At 31.2% G+C, this 14,087-nt stretch overlaps 5 protein-coding genes across 5 annotated transcripts; 2 read left to right on the top strand and 3 right to left on the bottom strand.

Moving 5' to 3' along the window:
• Window positions 1-132: 132 nt before the first annotated feature.
• BX663DRAFT_513151 (Metallo-dependent phosphatase-like protein) lies at window positions 133-1,714 on the top strand. Its single transcript, XM_051528100.1, has one exon. The coding sequence runs from the start codon at window positions 169-171 to the stop codon at window positions 1,624-1,626; it is 1,458 nt and encodes a 485-aa protein (XP_051381975.1). The 5' UTR covers window positions 133-168; the 3' UTR covers window positions 1,627-1,714.
• Window positions 1,693-5,245, bottom strand: BX663DRAFT_571360 (formate--tetrahydrofolate ligase-domain-containing protein). The gene is made up of 10 exons (XM_051532126.1): window positions 5,093-5,245; window positions 4,804-4,988; window positions 4,492-4,729; window positions 4,319-4,430; window positions 3,944-4,242; window positions 3,768-3,862; window positions 2,922-3,701; window positions 2,464-2,853; window positions 1,929-2,379; window positions 1,693-1,863 (listed from the first exon to the last, which is right to left on the bottom strand). Exons 1-10 carry the CDS (start codon window positions 5,159-5,161, stop codon window positions 1,789-1,791), a joined length of 2,694 nt encoding a protein of 897 aa, XP_051381976.1. The 5' UTR covers window positions 5,162-5,245; the 3' UTR covers window positions 1,693-1,788.
• A 1,218-nt stretch (window positions 5,246-6,463) lies between these two features.
• Window positions 6,464-8,532, top strand: BX663DRAFT_513162 (ribonuclease H-like domain-containing protein). Its single transcript, XM_051528101.1, has 5 exons — window positions 6,464-6,491; window positions 6,562-6,618; window positions 6,679-6,754; window positions 6,858-8,055; window positions 8,128-8,532. Exons 4-5 carry the CDS (start codon window positions 6,865-6,867, stop codon window positions 8,452-8,454), a joined length of 1,518 nt encoding a protein of 505 aa, XP_051381977.1. The 5' UTR covers window positions 6,464-6,491; window positions 6,562-6,618; window positions 6,679-6,754; window positions 6,858-6,864; the 3' UTR covers window positions 8,455-8,532.
• Window positions 8,128-9,221, bottom strand: BX663DRAFT_513163 (LSM domain-containing protein). The gene is made up of 6 exons (XM_051528102.1): window positions 9,154-9,221; window positions 8,958-9,053; window positions 8,803-8,830; window positions 8,666-8,738; window positions 8,511-8,588; window positions 8,128-8,422 (listed from the first exon to the last, which is right to left on the bottom strand). Exons 1-5 carry the CDS (start codon window positions 9,179-9,181, stop codon window positions 8,559-8,561), a joined length of 255 nt encoding a protein of 84 aa, XP_051381978.1. The 5' UTR covers window positions 9,182-9,221; the 3' UTR covers window positions 8,128-8,422; window positions 8,511-8,558.
• Window positions 9,222-9,421: 200 nt separating this feature from the next.
• Window positions 9,422-12,008, bottom strand: BX663DRAFT_513165 (transmembrane amino acid transporter protein-domain-containing protein). The gene is made up of 4 exons (XM_051528103.1): window positions 11,019-12,008; window positions 10,706-10,892; window positions 10,310-10,649; window positions 9,422-10,245 (listed from the first exon to the last, which is right to left on the bottom strand). The coding sequence occupies exons 1-4, from the start codon at window positions 11,960-11,962 to the stop codon at window positions 9,644-9,646; spliced, it is 2,073 nt and encodes a 690-aa protein (XP_051381979.1). The 5' UTR covers window positions 11,963-12,008; the 3' UTR covers window positions 9,422-9,643.
• Between the last annotated feature and the right edge of the window lie 2,079 nt (window positions 12,009-14,087).

Consider the following 14,087-nt stretch of genomic DNA (forward strand, 5'->3'; position numbering starts at 1 on the left):
AAAAAAAAAAAAAAACGGAAAATTAATAGTGAATTTTCATTAACATCGGCAATTAAATGTTTTATTTTTTTTTTTATTTATTTATTTTATTTTATTTTATTTTATTTTATTTTTAAATAATATTACAATAAATGGATTTAGTTACATCTCTTGACTCATTATCAAAACATGGACTTCAATGAACCTTATTCTTCGGTTTCCTTTCAATACAAGAAACTCACATCACCTTACCCATACAATAAAATGAATAATAAATCAACACCTTTTTTATCTAAAAGGCAGCGAATGATCAGACAACTTAAGCATCATTATAGAAGCATCTTTTTTCTAATATGCTTCATCTTGTTCATCATGTATCATACACAAGGTATAATTTCCAACTTTTTAACTTTTGTAAAAATCAAGATGGATAATACTGTGTTTGATCGTGGCTATGTGCCCTGTGGATCACTTAGAAAGCAGCCAATGTTATTTGTTCAAGATACTCAGCATGTTCAAGTTGTCTGGGAAATGAATTGTGGAATGTCTAATAAGGAAATGACACTTAGTTATTGGAATAGGGATGCACCTAATGATAACAAGATAACAATGGGTCCTATCGAACCAAAGGTATTGGATCCATCTCATACACTGTATAGAGCAACGATTGGACCTATCAAGACAGGAGGACAAATCGACTATATTCTCGAAAGTAAGGAAAGGGATACCCAAAAGAAAAAGATAGTAGCAAGGAACACATTTAATTGGTTTAATGATATTGAAAATCAACCTATTCGTATTGCGGCTATGGCCGATAATCAATTTGCCATGCTGATATTCTCGTCTTTATTGCGTCAAATCCGAAAACTCCCTAAGCAGAGCCGACCTCATCTTTTACTCCATGCAGGTGACGCTGTACAGAATTATCATTCATTAAGACAATGGCAGACTGATTTTGCTGGACCTTTAAGCATGCATGGATTACTTCAAACTATGCCCATGATCTATGCTCATGGTAATCATGATTACGATTTTAGGGGGGAATACATCTATACTCGCAAACCGCAGGATAATGGGGCCCCCTGGTTTGCATTCTCTATGGCAAATAATGCCATTCGATTTATCATCTTGGATAGCAATCTGGATTGGGAGTTGCAAGATCAATGGTTAAAACAGGAAATAGCCTCTGACGATTTCAAAGAAGCTCAATTTCGGATTGTCGTTGTTCATGTCCCTCCCTTTTTGGAGTATTGGGACCCTGAAGCTTGGTTTCAGCAACGACAGAGTGAATGGGGTGCCTTTATAAAGGATCGATATGTACCTCTCTTTGAGGAAAGTCATGTTGATCTTGTTATTTCAGGACATCAACATAACTATGAGAGAGGGGAACGTAATGGCGTTCACTATGCTATCATTGGTGGCGCTGGCGGTGATATCGATTATGAGCAAGTTAAAGATTGGGGCATGTATGAGGCAAAATTGTTAGACTTTCATTTTGTCATGCTTGAATTTAACCCACCAGCAGTAAAGGAAACTGACAGTTGGACTTTACAATGGGATACTTTCAACAGGAATGGACAAAAAGTAGACTCTAAGCTCATATTTTCTCGATTTAACAAAGATAGCAATAGTAATTCGATTTCATGATGATTGTACATATTATATTCATGTTATTTAACATACATGTTAGAATAATTTAATAGCAATACATAATAAATATATAAAACTAAACACATATTTTATTTTTATTACTACTGTTCTTGTGAGTAGAAAAGGAGAGGGAAATAATAATAATAATAAAAGTATTATTTAAAAAAGACCAACAACTTCACCACTTTCATCTAAATCTACATCAAAGAAACATGGACGGGTAGGTAATCCAGGCTATTCAATATAAAACAAATTAGTTAATTCCAAATATTGCAAAAAAAAAAAAAAAATGTAATTACCATTGTTTGCATAGCGCCAACTAAAGGATAGAGGAAGCCAGCACCTGCAGAAGCACGGATATCACGAATTGGAACAGTAAAGCCAGTTGGGACACCTTTAAGTGCAGGATCATGACTAAAACTGTATTGAGTCTTGGCCATACAGATAGGAAGATGATCAAAGCCTTGACGAGTATAGGTTTCAATTTTTTCTTTTGCCAAATCACTATATTCAACACCATCAGCACCATAGATTTCGCGACAGATACTTTCAATCTTCTTTTCAATTGGGAGATCAAGATCATATAAAAACTTGAAGTGGCTAGGTTGTTCACAAGCATTAATAACTGCCTTACCAAGATCAATAGCACCAAGACCACCACGAGCCCAATGATCACACGCAACAGCATCAAAGGCACCTGCTTCTAAAGAAACCTTTCGAATAAGTTCCATTTCAGCATCTGTATCAGACCTATATAATAATAATAATAATAACAAAAAAAAAAAAGACTTAATATTCTACATTGCACATTACATAATATTCAACTTATTTTACGTGAAACGATTAACGGCAACCACAACAGGAACACCAAACTTCTTTGCATTTTGAATATGTTTTGCCAAATTGCAACAACCTTTTTCAAGGAGTTCCAAATTCTCTTCATTGTAAACATCAGGTAAAGGTTTACCAGCAACAACCTCTGGACCATCGCCATGTGTTTTAAGTGCTCTAACGGTAGCCACAATAACGACAGCATTAGGTTGCAAACCAGATACTCTACATTTAATATCAAAGAATTTTTCCATACCCATATCAGCACCAAAGCCAGCTTCAGTAATAACATAACCAGGTTCCATATCAGGTCCATCAGAACCGGCTAACTTGAGTGCAATTTTGTCTGCTAAAATAGAAGAGTTACCATGAGCAATATTAGCGAAAGGACCTCTAATGAAATAAAATATGAAATGTTATCTATTTGCTTTATATAATAATAATAATAATAAACTACTTACGCATGAACAATAGTAGGGGTACCCTCCAATGTTTGCATCAAGTTAGGTTTAATAGCATCTTTCATTAAAACAGTTAATGCACCACCAATACCAAAATCATCAGCAGTAATGGGTTCACCCGATTTAGAAGAGGCAACTACCATATTACCTAATCTTTCACGCATATCTTTTAAATCGGTTGCTAAAGCAAGAACAGCCATCACCTCACTTGCAACAGTAATATCAAAACCTGTTTGACGTTCCATACCCTTTTCAGTAGGTGCTTGACCAATCGTAATCTTACGCAAGAAACGGTCATTCGTATCAATACCACGTTGCCATGTAATCGTATTAGGATCAATATCTAAACGAACAAAACGTGCAATTTCTTCTTCAGTCAATTCATTAGGATCTGTCTTATGAATACCCAATTTTTGAAGACGTTTCAACATAACAGGAGCGAATTTACGGACACCCTTCTTAGCAGGACATAGACGATTGAAAAGAGCTTTATTTGATTGTGTATTCTCGTGGAACATGCGAGCATCAATAGCAGCAGCTAATAAGTTATTAGCAGCAGTAACAGCATGAAGATCACCTGTCATATGGAGATTAAATTCATCCATTGGGATGACTTGAGAATATCCACCACCTGCAGCACCACCTTTAATACCGAAAGTTGGACCTTGAGAAGGTTGACGAACACAAGCAAAAGCAGACTTTTTCAAATGAGCACATAGTGCTTGAACAAGACCAATAGTTGTGGTTGATTTACCTTCACCCAATGGTGTAGGTGTAATACTTTCCATATTAATTAGAATTTTTTAAAATAATTATAAAAACAGTATTTTTTTTTTTTTTACTTACCCAGTAACAACAATATAACGGCCATCTTTACGATGATTAAGTCTGTTCAATACATCAAGTTTAATCTTGGCCTTTGAAGTACCATAAAGTTCATACTAGATTTATAAATAAGTTCATTATACATTCTATCTATAAATCACGTTTTTTTTTAAAAAAAAATATATACACATATATACCTCGCTTGAATTCAAGCCAATTTCTTTACAAAGTTCAGCAATGTCCTTAGGAGTTTGAGCTTTGGCGATTTCGATATCAGAAGGAACAGGTGTTTTCAAATCTAATTCAAGAGCAGAAACATCTCTTTTACGGCTTAATGTCAAGAATCGTTCGGCACTGATAGCTGTATTTTGCATTAACATGGCTACTGTCATCGGTCCAACTCCTCCAGGAACAGGTGTAATAAATGAAGCAACTTCTTTAGCCTTTTCAAACTCAACATCACCTACCCAGCGAATACCCGATTTCTTTGTAGAATCTAAATAAAGTTCAAACTTTATTAGGAAAAAAAAAATAAAAATAAAGTGTCTAACGAAATTTTTTCAAGTATTTACCTTCTACAGCATTAGTTCCGACATCAATTACTACAGCACCAGGCTTAATCCAATCTCCTTTAATAATCTCGGCATTACCTACAGCAGCAACTACAATATCAGCTTGTTTAACCTTAAAAAAATATATATATGTATATCAGTTCTACTACTTTCTATAAAAAAAAAATACATACAATAGCTTCAATATCGTCTGTTTTTGAATGACAAAGTGTAACAGTTGCATTTTCAGCTGTTAATAAAGTTGCAACGGGAGAACCAACAATATCACTACGACCAATAACAGCAGCCTTTTTACCCACCATATTAATACCAGTCGATTTTAATAAATGAATAATGCCTTTAGGAGTACAGGGTAGAAACAAAGGTGTTGAATTTCTCTTTGCCATATTTCCAATATTAACAGCATGAAAACTAATTGCATTATGCAAGTATTATAAAATGAATAAGAAAACAAGAAAACAAAAAACAAAAAAAAATATGTTTACCCATCCACATCTTTTTGATAATCAATAGCTTCAATGACAGCAGTTTCACTAATATGAGAAGGTAATGGCATTTGAACAAGAATACCATGAACTCTATAATCGTTATTAAGTTCCTTTACTCTTCTTAAAAGTTCAGCTTGTGAAATAGTTTCAGGTAATTTTTCCATAGTTATCGAAATACCAGTCTATATATATATATATATATATAAAGAGAAAAACAAATGCATATACATATACATATGCAATTTATTTTAATATAAATACTCGTTGAAACCTTGTTATTACAAACCTCTTTAGCAGCTTTATCTTTCATTTTAACATAGATGGAAGAGTCTTCTCGGGAACCCACTTGAATCATGGCCAAGTGAGGATCAAAATGGGGGTATTTTTCTTTAATGGAGATAATCTTTTGTTTTACTTCATTACGAACAGCTCTATATACATATATATATATTTTTATAAGGGGTGGGAAGGAACCAAGATAGAAATAGTTAGTATGTACAGAATAAATAACTTGTCTATATTGTCTTGCTTTTTTCTTTATCAAGGGTATACTTTACTGTGCAATTGCTTTCCCATCAATAAGAGTTGCAGTCATTGTACTATATGAGTGTCTCGATAAAAATAAAGAAGTGAAACGAGAACGCGAAACAGCTGAGAACATTTTATTTTTAAAATAAATAAATAGATAAAAAAAAAAAAAAAAATCCTCCGGTGTGTGTGTGTGTGTGACAATCAAGTGAAGATTATTAAGGATAATATCTAAACAAAAAGGCTGTTGATTAGATATTTCGAAAGCCGAATCATCAAAATAGATCTATGATTGATTACAGTCGAAGTCCGAAGAGGAAGCTGCCATCTCAAGAAAAAAAAAAAAAGAAATCTAGTCGACATTTATGTCGTTTTATTATTTCAGGTACTATTATTAATTCTGGATAAAATTTTGTAATTCGATATCTTTTGTAATTAAATGGAGTTTTGTCGAGAATCATTAACTTGAATAGTCCTTAAAATATATACAAGTATATGCGTATGTGTATAGGAAATACGAAAAAGATTAATTTCTTTTAATGATAGATATTCTATCATATGGATGAAGCTCTGTACTTGCTGTAATATATTTTAGTTCATAATAGGTATTCGAATAGTTAATACATGTAAAATGCGTTCACTTACGTTCATAAAGATACTCATTTCTGATAGTAAACCCATTTATAAAAAGTAGAATTAAACATTGTATTTTTTTATTTATTCAAGGGGTTAAAATAGCAGATAGGCATGTGCCTGATACATACTATTACATATGAAACAAATCTTATTTCAGATACAATATTCTTACAATAAGTATCCTTTTTCTTAATGTACTTTCTAACTAAGCTGTCTATTTTGATATATAGTATATGTATTGTTTTCATAATATGAATATAATTATCAAGGTTAGAAAGAGACCTACAAGCAATTTTTTTTGTCTTTATATAATAATAAAAACTTATTAAATACTATTTATTTTATCATGTTAGAATGAATATGTGAAGCTGAATATGGGGGATGTGTTATCTCTTTAACGTTTATTGTAGGTATAGAAGGAATCTAATTTACATAGAGAATATCTTTCTTTATATTGTATCAATACAATACTGTCTATGCAATCTTATTTAACTTTTAGGGGGGGGGAAACAAAAGGTAAGGTAGAAATAGCAGTCAAAGCATACAAAAAACGCTTTATTTATCTTCTTTCACCTTTTTTTTTTTTCTAAGATGATAAATAGAGAGAGAGGGAAAGAAAAAAGGAATAAATTTTCATTTGAATAGAAGGTAAACTAAAATTGATTAAAGATGTTTTATATAATAAAGTAACAAGATGATTGAAACAAGTGTATTACTTTTAATTCTTTATACCTAGTTTGTAAGTAAAATTTTACGAATTTATGCTAATCAGGCTGTTTCCATGGTAAAATTGAATATTTTTACATGACTCTCTTCCCGCCCCCCACCCCTTTTTATTTATTCATTATTTATTTTATTTATTTATTTTATCTTTTTTCATCTTATAGAAGAAAAATGAAAATACCTTCTAGTGCATACATATCAACTTATAATGACGTGACAAAAGATAATCTCGAGTCGTATTTTTTAGACTTTTTACCTAAGCTTAAAAAGGCTTCTCATATGGCCATCGATTTTGAATTTACAGGACTTGCTAGACCTAGATCAACCGACATGAATCATCGCTATTTAACCATGAAAAAAGTGATTGAAGAGCATTCTATTGTATCTTTTGGAGTTTCAATCATGAAAAGAATCGATGCTGATGATGAAAAGAATGAACTTGATGATGATTGTAACAATTCTAGTAATGGCAATAAAAAATTTTCTTCATCTCAACCCATTATAACATCTGACTATGCGACCATCGAGAGAAAAAACAATGAATCGGAAAAAGCATGTTCTTTAAATGATACTTGTATAACAAAATCAGTACCGATAGCAGAAGAACCCAAACATAGTCAAACATATGAATGCGACAACTATAATTTTTTAACATTAAAGGAGGGTCCTTTATTGTTTAGTACAGGCAACGCTCAATTTCTTGCAGAATCTGGATTTAGTTTTGATAAACTAATTCATGAGGGCATTCCTTTCATCCCTCCAGGAGACGTTATTAGAAGAGAGAATGAAAGAGAAGAATCGAATGATACTATGACGGGCGTTGTTGCGACAACGACTGTTAGAGATACGAAATTATTCCAATTATGGAAAGCCATCTTAGGCATATTAAAATATAACAATATACCTTTAATATTACATAATGGTTTACATGATCTTATGTATCTATATCATAGTTTTATTGGTAAACTGCCTAATACACTTTCAGGCTTTATTCATAGTATTTCGAATCATTTCCCTTCAGGGATTTATGATACAAAATATCTAGCCTATGAATTAAATTTCAATGCCACTTTTTTATCGTATGTGTTCGCAAAGGCAGACCGTTTAAGACAAAATCGATTTATGAAGAGTACTAAAGAAGAGCCTTATTTTGAAGTGATTGTAAATAAGCCCATTGAACCCATAAGATTAACAAAATCCGTATCTTCTTCCAACACTAATAATATAGTACCGACTGCTACAATTACCATTACAAATTCTCAAAAGAAAAGAAAGGGATCAATTGATTCTTTACCCACTACCTTTAATAAGAAGAACAACAAGAAAAAAATAAAGAATAGTACTATCTGTAAATCATACGCTGTAAGTACCCCTATTTAAACCAAAATCAAAGAAATAGAGAGTATTCAGGTAGAATATGACTTTATATTATAGGCAAAAGGGTGGTGTGAGCTTGAAAAGACAGGTCATTCAGAACATCATAAATATAGTAAACTTCATGACATTCAGTATGTATTAGACTGGGAAATGGGAAATTCAGAATACCCTCAAGTCTATACTTCTAATCTCAAACAAGGAAATACGATAGAAGGTGCCCATTCTGCTCATTTTGATGCCTATATGACTGCATTTTCTTTTTGTTATTTCATACATACAATTCCATCAGATACTTTAAAAGAAAGTATAAACAAGATCAAGCTTGATTTTATGCCATATCCATTAAGATTTCCTTTAAAAATAAATGAATCCAACAAATCATAATTCTGCATTATATCCTCTTTTTTCATCATATTCATTAAAGCATTTTTTTTTCTTACAATTTATTTATGTATGTTGTATATGTATAAGCATTGTTTATGTAACATTTAAATAGGTCCACTACCACCAGGTATCAGCTATATAAATAAATAAATAAATAAAATGAATACTAGAGACTTTACGTTTTTAACTAATTTCTAAATTATAAACTCACAGCACAAATATTGTTTCCATTTAACAAGATTTGTTCTAATTTTTGTGTTTTATAACCCTCCTTTGTATTTTCACTAAATTTATAATTCAATGTCAAGTTAAAATGTAAATAAAAATTAAAATAAAATAAAAGCTTACTATTCTGTCACATCTTCCAAAACCATGTCTATAAAAAAAAAAAAAAAAAAAAAAAAAAAAATGGAAATGATTAGTTAAAATATAACACTATTATTATTTTTTTCAAGCAAAAATAAAATAAACTAAAAAACGCGTTCCTTGTATTAAATACTTACTAACATAATCGTCGAAACCTAATAATTTGCCTGTAAATTCTTTTTCATTTTTCATGACAACCCAAATTCTGGATCCAATACATTTATCAATTAATTCTAATCAAATAAAATAAAGAAGCATTAGTAATATTCTCTTTGACATGTATATTCCCTAAAATACAATGAAGGAAAAAAAAATAAAAGAATCACATTTTACCTAAAGGTAGTAATTGTGATGTTGCCATTTCTGTAAATTATATGAATGAATAATAATAAGAAAAAAAAAAATAAAATAAAATAAAATAACAGAGATAAATAAACAGAACGAATTGAAAAGTTGAGTTTTAAATGTTAACCTTTATATGCTTCAAGTTCATCACTAGAATGTTAGTCATCATTGCTGTTTTTCTTTAAATTTAAGCTATGATTTTCACACAAGTTCCTTTGAGCCCACTTACTAATTTATTTATTTAAAAGAAGAAGGCTTCTTTTTTTTTTTTTTCTTTAATTGTCTTTCAAATGATAACAGCCATTTCGTTTATTTGAAATGAATGGTTAGTACTACTATGGAACAAATAAGTCTATTATAATAATAAGATAGATTTATATAGCCAAAATGAAATTTGGATAAATTGTATGCTTTCAAGAGAAAATAATAAATTAAATAAAGAGAGAGCGAGCGAGTATTTTATGTATGACTATAGATATTAAGCAGGGCATCTTGAGATAGGCGCACTATCCTTTGAATCTTTAGACCATAAAGCAAGAGTAATACTTGTGGTATATGTCATTGAAATGATACCAAAAATAATAATGGCTATATCAATTGTCTTTTGTCTCCAAGATTTAGCAATCGCTTTTAAATGGAAAAGAGGAGGAAATAAGAAACAAAGAGGTACACAACACAGGGATCCAACTAAGGACACAAATTTATCCAAATCACCAGATCCTCCAATAGCAATAATCGCACATAATAAAACTGCAACAAATCTAAAAACGTTCTTTTGCCATTTCACCATTGTATTGTATTTTCCAGAACGAGTAAATAATCCATTTTCGACAATACGAATAGCAGGGAATAATTGAAGAGGAATAGATAGACAAATAGCTAATGCATATAACCCTTGAACTGTATTCACGATAGCTGTACCTGGCATATTTAATAAAATCACTGTCTGTACTTGACTACCAAATGCCAAGTAAGAAATAAATCCGACCGATAAAAAGATACCCGTAATAAAAAGCATTGTACCTGATAAGACCTTTGGAAACTTTTCCGGTTCAGCCATCGATTCAGTAATAGGGATCACTATACATACATAATCAAAAGCATTAATTTTAAGATGCATAGAATGGTGTTATTTTTTGTTTACCTAAACCAACTCCTTCATATGTGAATACAGCAGTACCAATAAACATTGGAAATGATTTATAATTGATCACCCATTCCACGTCAGCGATCCCCTGACTAGATAGTGTCAAGAAATCATAATAATATAAATAGACTAGCCCAATCAATATAAAGAGGTCAGCAATTAAAGCAAAGGATGATAACTTTTGAATCTTTCGAATCATTGCAAGTGGTACGAAAATAAGAATCTGAGCAAGAATAAGATAGGATAAAGAAATTCTGAGATCACATTGGGATACAGACTCAATTAGAGCTTGTACATTTTGGGCTACAAATACCATATATGCACAAACAAAACCGATCTATAATCATCATTCGTTATATGGAAAATAATCATAATAAATATATATTTATATACCTGAGAAACTGTAATAGCAAATAATACGGCAAAGCGCATCCCTTTGCCAAATAAGACACCACCGATATCACCAAATGAAACAGGTATTTTATTCCTTGTCTCAACTAATAGTAAAAATGTATATAATGAAATAATCGCTATTGCTGCTAATAAACCTGTAGAAAACAAGAGTCCACCATTATAAAAACTAAACAATAGAAATAAGTTTATTAATCATATAATTCTTACTTTTCCCACTCTGTAACGTATCCTGCTCTCCTCTCCTCTCCTCTCCTCTCCTTTTTTTTTTTTTTTTTTTTTTTTAGTTACTTACGCTTTAGGTAAAAACATAACACCAGTACCAACAAATGATTTTAAGAGTAAGAATACAGCCTTTGCAGGCGTTGCGGTCCCTTGAACAGCATTCGCTTGTGCTTTCCGAATCAGGGGTGACTCCTCATCTTCTCCTTCGGAAGAAGAACTTCTTCTTTTTCTTCTTCTTATACCACCTGCTTCTTCATCCTCTATTAAATCATCATCATCATCATCTTCTTCCTCTTCTTCATCATCACTTAAATCTTCACCACCAAAATGGCCATAAAGAGCCAAAAAGTCAACAAATGTTCGAGTCATCCAGTGAGGAGGATTTCTTCCTTGTCGTGTAGCTCTGTCAACGACAAAATGTCGTCTAAAACCTCCTGGATCCTTTAATCTAGCCAAAGTAGGGTCGATAGGGCCACTACGAGGGACAAAAAAGGACTGTGATCGTTGACGCTTTGCCATGTGTTCATTCTCAACATCTTCAGCCCATTTATAAATGTCGTGGGTAATAGCACCACCTGGTAGTTGATGAACACTCCATAAGTTGGAACTATTACCTTGGTCTTCTTCATTTGTAATAGACTGATGAATAGAAGTACTATGAAAAGAAGGGGATGGTGATGAATCAACAAGATGTCGTTTGACAATATTGGCTACTTTGTTATCAGGAAGATCGACACTGACTGTATGATCTTCTGGATTAAAAGTAGCAGTAGATAAGGGTCGAATAAGAGTGTTACTATTCGTTGTTAAGATATTATCTATATCTGCCGAACCATAGCTTTGATGAGAACGAATACTTTTAGGAGAAGACCCATAAATTCTGGGAATGGGTGTAGTGCTTAAGCGAGCAATTGAAGCAGCTCGATCCACTGAGCTTGATAAAGAAGATTCATTAATATATGAACTTACTTCCTTATACCCTTGTTTTGCATTTACTGGTAATGGGGAAGTCATTACTCTATAAATTTAATAATAACAATTGAAAAAAAAAAAAAAAAAAAAAAAAAAAAAAAAAAAAAAGTAAAGTAAAATAAAATAAAATAAAGCAAAGTAAAATCAATCCGAAGCTTATCCTTATTCGTACATTTTTATAGCGCTGTTTTTTTTTTTTTTTTTTTTTTTTTGCGTCCTTTTAATTAATTTATTTTTTAGAGCAGATGACCAATCTGGATTACCTAATTTTTTTTAAAAAAAAAAAAAAAAAAGGAATACATGCTAGTAACGGTTTGCTTTATATCATTTACACTTTTGAAAAGTGCATCTTTTTATTCGCTTGAGAATATAGCCGGTCATCCATTAGGAAAGGGAAGTAATGAAAATAATACTAAATATACCAGAGAAGGATACTGATGCATCAAAGCTCTAAAGGTGTCAGTAAGGATTATGATAAATAAATAAAAGATGATCTCTAGCTTTTAAGTTTACCTCTGCCCATTCATGGTTAAGGGCCTGCAGGCTACCTACGTACACGATAGTGAATATAGTATAAGAGGAGAAGGAAGGGAATCTTCCTACCCATTATTATTTATATGTAATTATAAAAATCGTGATTTTACCAACTTCAGCAAAGTACAAAATGAATCTTTTGTTACAAGAATGATCGACTCTATTATATAAGGGCTTTGTCTACGTTTATCTATCATCCTTTATTATTCTGATTAAAAAAAAAAAAAAATGGACTCTATGTTTGGCCAGTTTATTAACTTTTATAGATTTGATTTTATTAATTTTGTCCTATTATTCAAATCAGCATATATATGTATATATGTATATAAATATTTAATAGTTACCATTACTGTCATATCATTAGTCATGAGATGTTCGAATTGACATTATTGGGGTTATTATGACAGTATAGAAAGCGACTAGAAAGCCTTTTTTTTTTCCCCCGCTATACACATGTCTCTTAAAGGTTAATGGGCAGTTGTTCACAGTAATAATAAGGAAAAAAAAAGAAAAAGAAAAAGCTTGACATTAAATAACTGTCAGTAGATTATTATACGCACACAACACAACACTGCACTACTACTGAATTTTCATGATTCAGGTCCAACTTTGTATGATAAATTAATTATTTTAGGTACCTGTCAATCATAAATACATATATCGTGTATAGCATGAGTATTTATCTTCTTTCAATTTTTATTACTACACTATCTCTGTTCAACTACAACCAATGAATTCTTTCTATATAATATATATTTGTATATTTCCCTAATTGATACATATTATAGATTTCGTTCCTCCCTTTTCCCCTTATCTTTACTCATTTTGTTGATGATAAAAATAATAGTATATCTAGGATTCTTTTCTTGAAGTAGAACATTATTTACTATAGATTAATATATGAGTAATACTTACTAATCAAACTGTAGTAACGATAAATGAGAGTCAATGAGTTGAACTATATTAATTTGCATATTTTATAATTTTTTTTTTTTTGTAAGTAAACTACCGAAAGATGATCTTGTTCTAGTAATCGACTCTAATAGGAATGTCTTCTTATAGTATTAGTTACTATGACAATGAATTATTCATCACTCTATTCCGCATAATCAATAAATAAAATATCAACCAGCCTAAATAATAGTTTTTTATTTTTTAACTTGTTAAATTTTACAGGGTTGCCTTCTTTATTAAATACCTCTTTGCCTTGACTTTGCATACAGTATCATAATACAAAAAAAAAAAAGAAGTTTGCGTAACATGACAATTTGATGTAAATAAATAAATAAAAACTATTTTCTCTTCTTCTTCTTCTTTTTTTAAAAGGGAGTGGGTTATTATATGATGTTACAAGGAATTGCTTATGTTTTATTATTATCACTGATGTTGTTAATGATACAAACAATAAAGTCAGAAATTATTAAAAATATTGTCGTATTTGGAGATTCATATTCAGATGTTGGTAATAGACAACGATTAACAAATGGTCCTTTATGGAGTGAACATCTTGCAGTTGGTTGGAATGCATCTTTGTATAGTTTTGCTTTTAGTGGAGCAGTCTGTACAGATGAGATGTATCCAAGAACTCAACAAAGTAATGATACACCAAGTATCATTGATCAAATAGAAATGT

Source organism: Cokeromyces recurvatus, assembly GCF_025118155.1.
Source record: "Cokeromyces recurvatus strain NRRL 2243 chromosome Unknown BX663scaffold_16, whole genome shotgun sequence".
NCBI lineage: Eukaryota > Fungi > Mucoromycota > Mucoromycetes > Mucorales > Mucoraceae > Cokeromyces > Cokeromyces recurvatus.

What these genes read in the sequence shown, in the direction of transcription:
- BX663DRAFT_513151 (XM_051528100.1), top strand. Translation starts at nt 169, where the DNA reads ATGGACTTCAATGAACCTTATTCTTCGGTTTCCTTTCAATACAAGAAA.
- BX663DRAFT_571360 (XM_051532126.1), bottom strand. Translation starts at nt 5,161, where the DNA reads ATGATTCAAGTGGGTTCCCGAGAAGACTCTTCCATCTATGTTAAAATG. An exon ending in TTGGCTTGAATTCAAGCGAG is followed by an intron (nt 3,863 to 3,943) that starts GTATATATGTGT and finishes TTATAAATCTAG; the next exon opens with TATGAACTTTATGGTACTTC. An exon ending in ACCCCTACTATTGTTCATGC is followed by an intron (nt 2,854 to 2,921) that starts GTAAGTAGTTTA and finishes TTATTTCATTAG; the next exon opens with AGGTCCTTTCGCTAATATTG.
- BX663DRAFT_513162 (XM_051528101.1), top strand. Translation starts at nt 6,865, where the DNA reads ATGAAAATACCTTCTAGTGCATACATATCAACTTATAATGACGTGACA. An exon ending in CTATCTGTAAATCATACGCT is followed by an intron (nt 8,056 to 8,127) that starts GTAAGTACCCCT and finishes TTTATATTATAG; the next exon opens with GCAAAAGGGTGGTGTGAGCT.
- BX663DRAFT_513163 (XM_051528102.1), bottom strand. Translation starts at nt 9,181, where the DNA reads ATGGCAACATCACAATTACTACCTTTAG. An exon ending in ATCACAATTACTACCTTTAG is followed by an intron (nt 9,054 to 9,153) that starts GTAAAATGTGAT and finishes TTATTTGATTAG; the next exon opens with AATTAATTGATAAATGTATT. An exon ending in AGGTTTCGACGATTATGTTA is followed by an intron (nt 8,831 to 8,957) that starts GTAAGTATTTAA and finishes TTTTTTTTATAG; the next exon opens with ACATGGTTTTGGAAGATGTG.
- BX663DRAFT_513165 (XM_051528103.1), bottom strand. Translation starts at nt 11,962, where the DNA reads ATGACTTCCCCATTACCAGTAAATGCAAAACAAGGGTATAAGGAAGTA. An exon ending in GTTATGTTTTTACCTAAAGC is followed by an intron (nt 10,893 to 11,018) that starts GTAAGTAACTAA and finishes TCTATTGTTTAG; the next exon opens with TTTTTATAATGGTGGACTCT. An exon ending in TTGCTATTACAGTTTCTCAG is followed by an intron (nt 10,650 to 10,705) that starts GTATATAAATAT and finishes TGATGATTATAG; the next exon opens with ATCGGTTTTGTTTGTGCATA.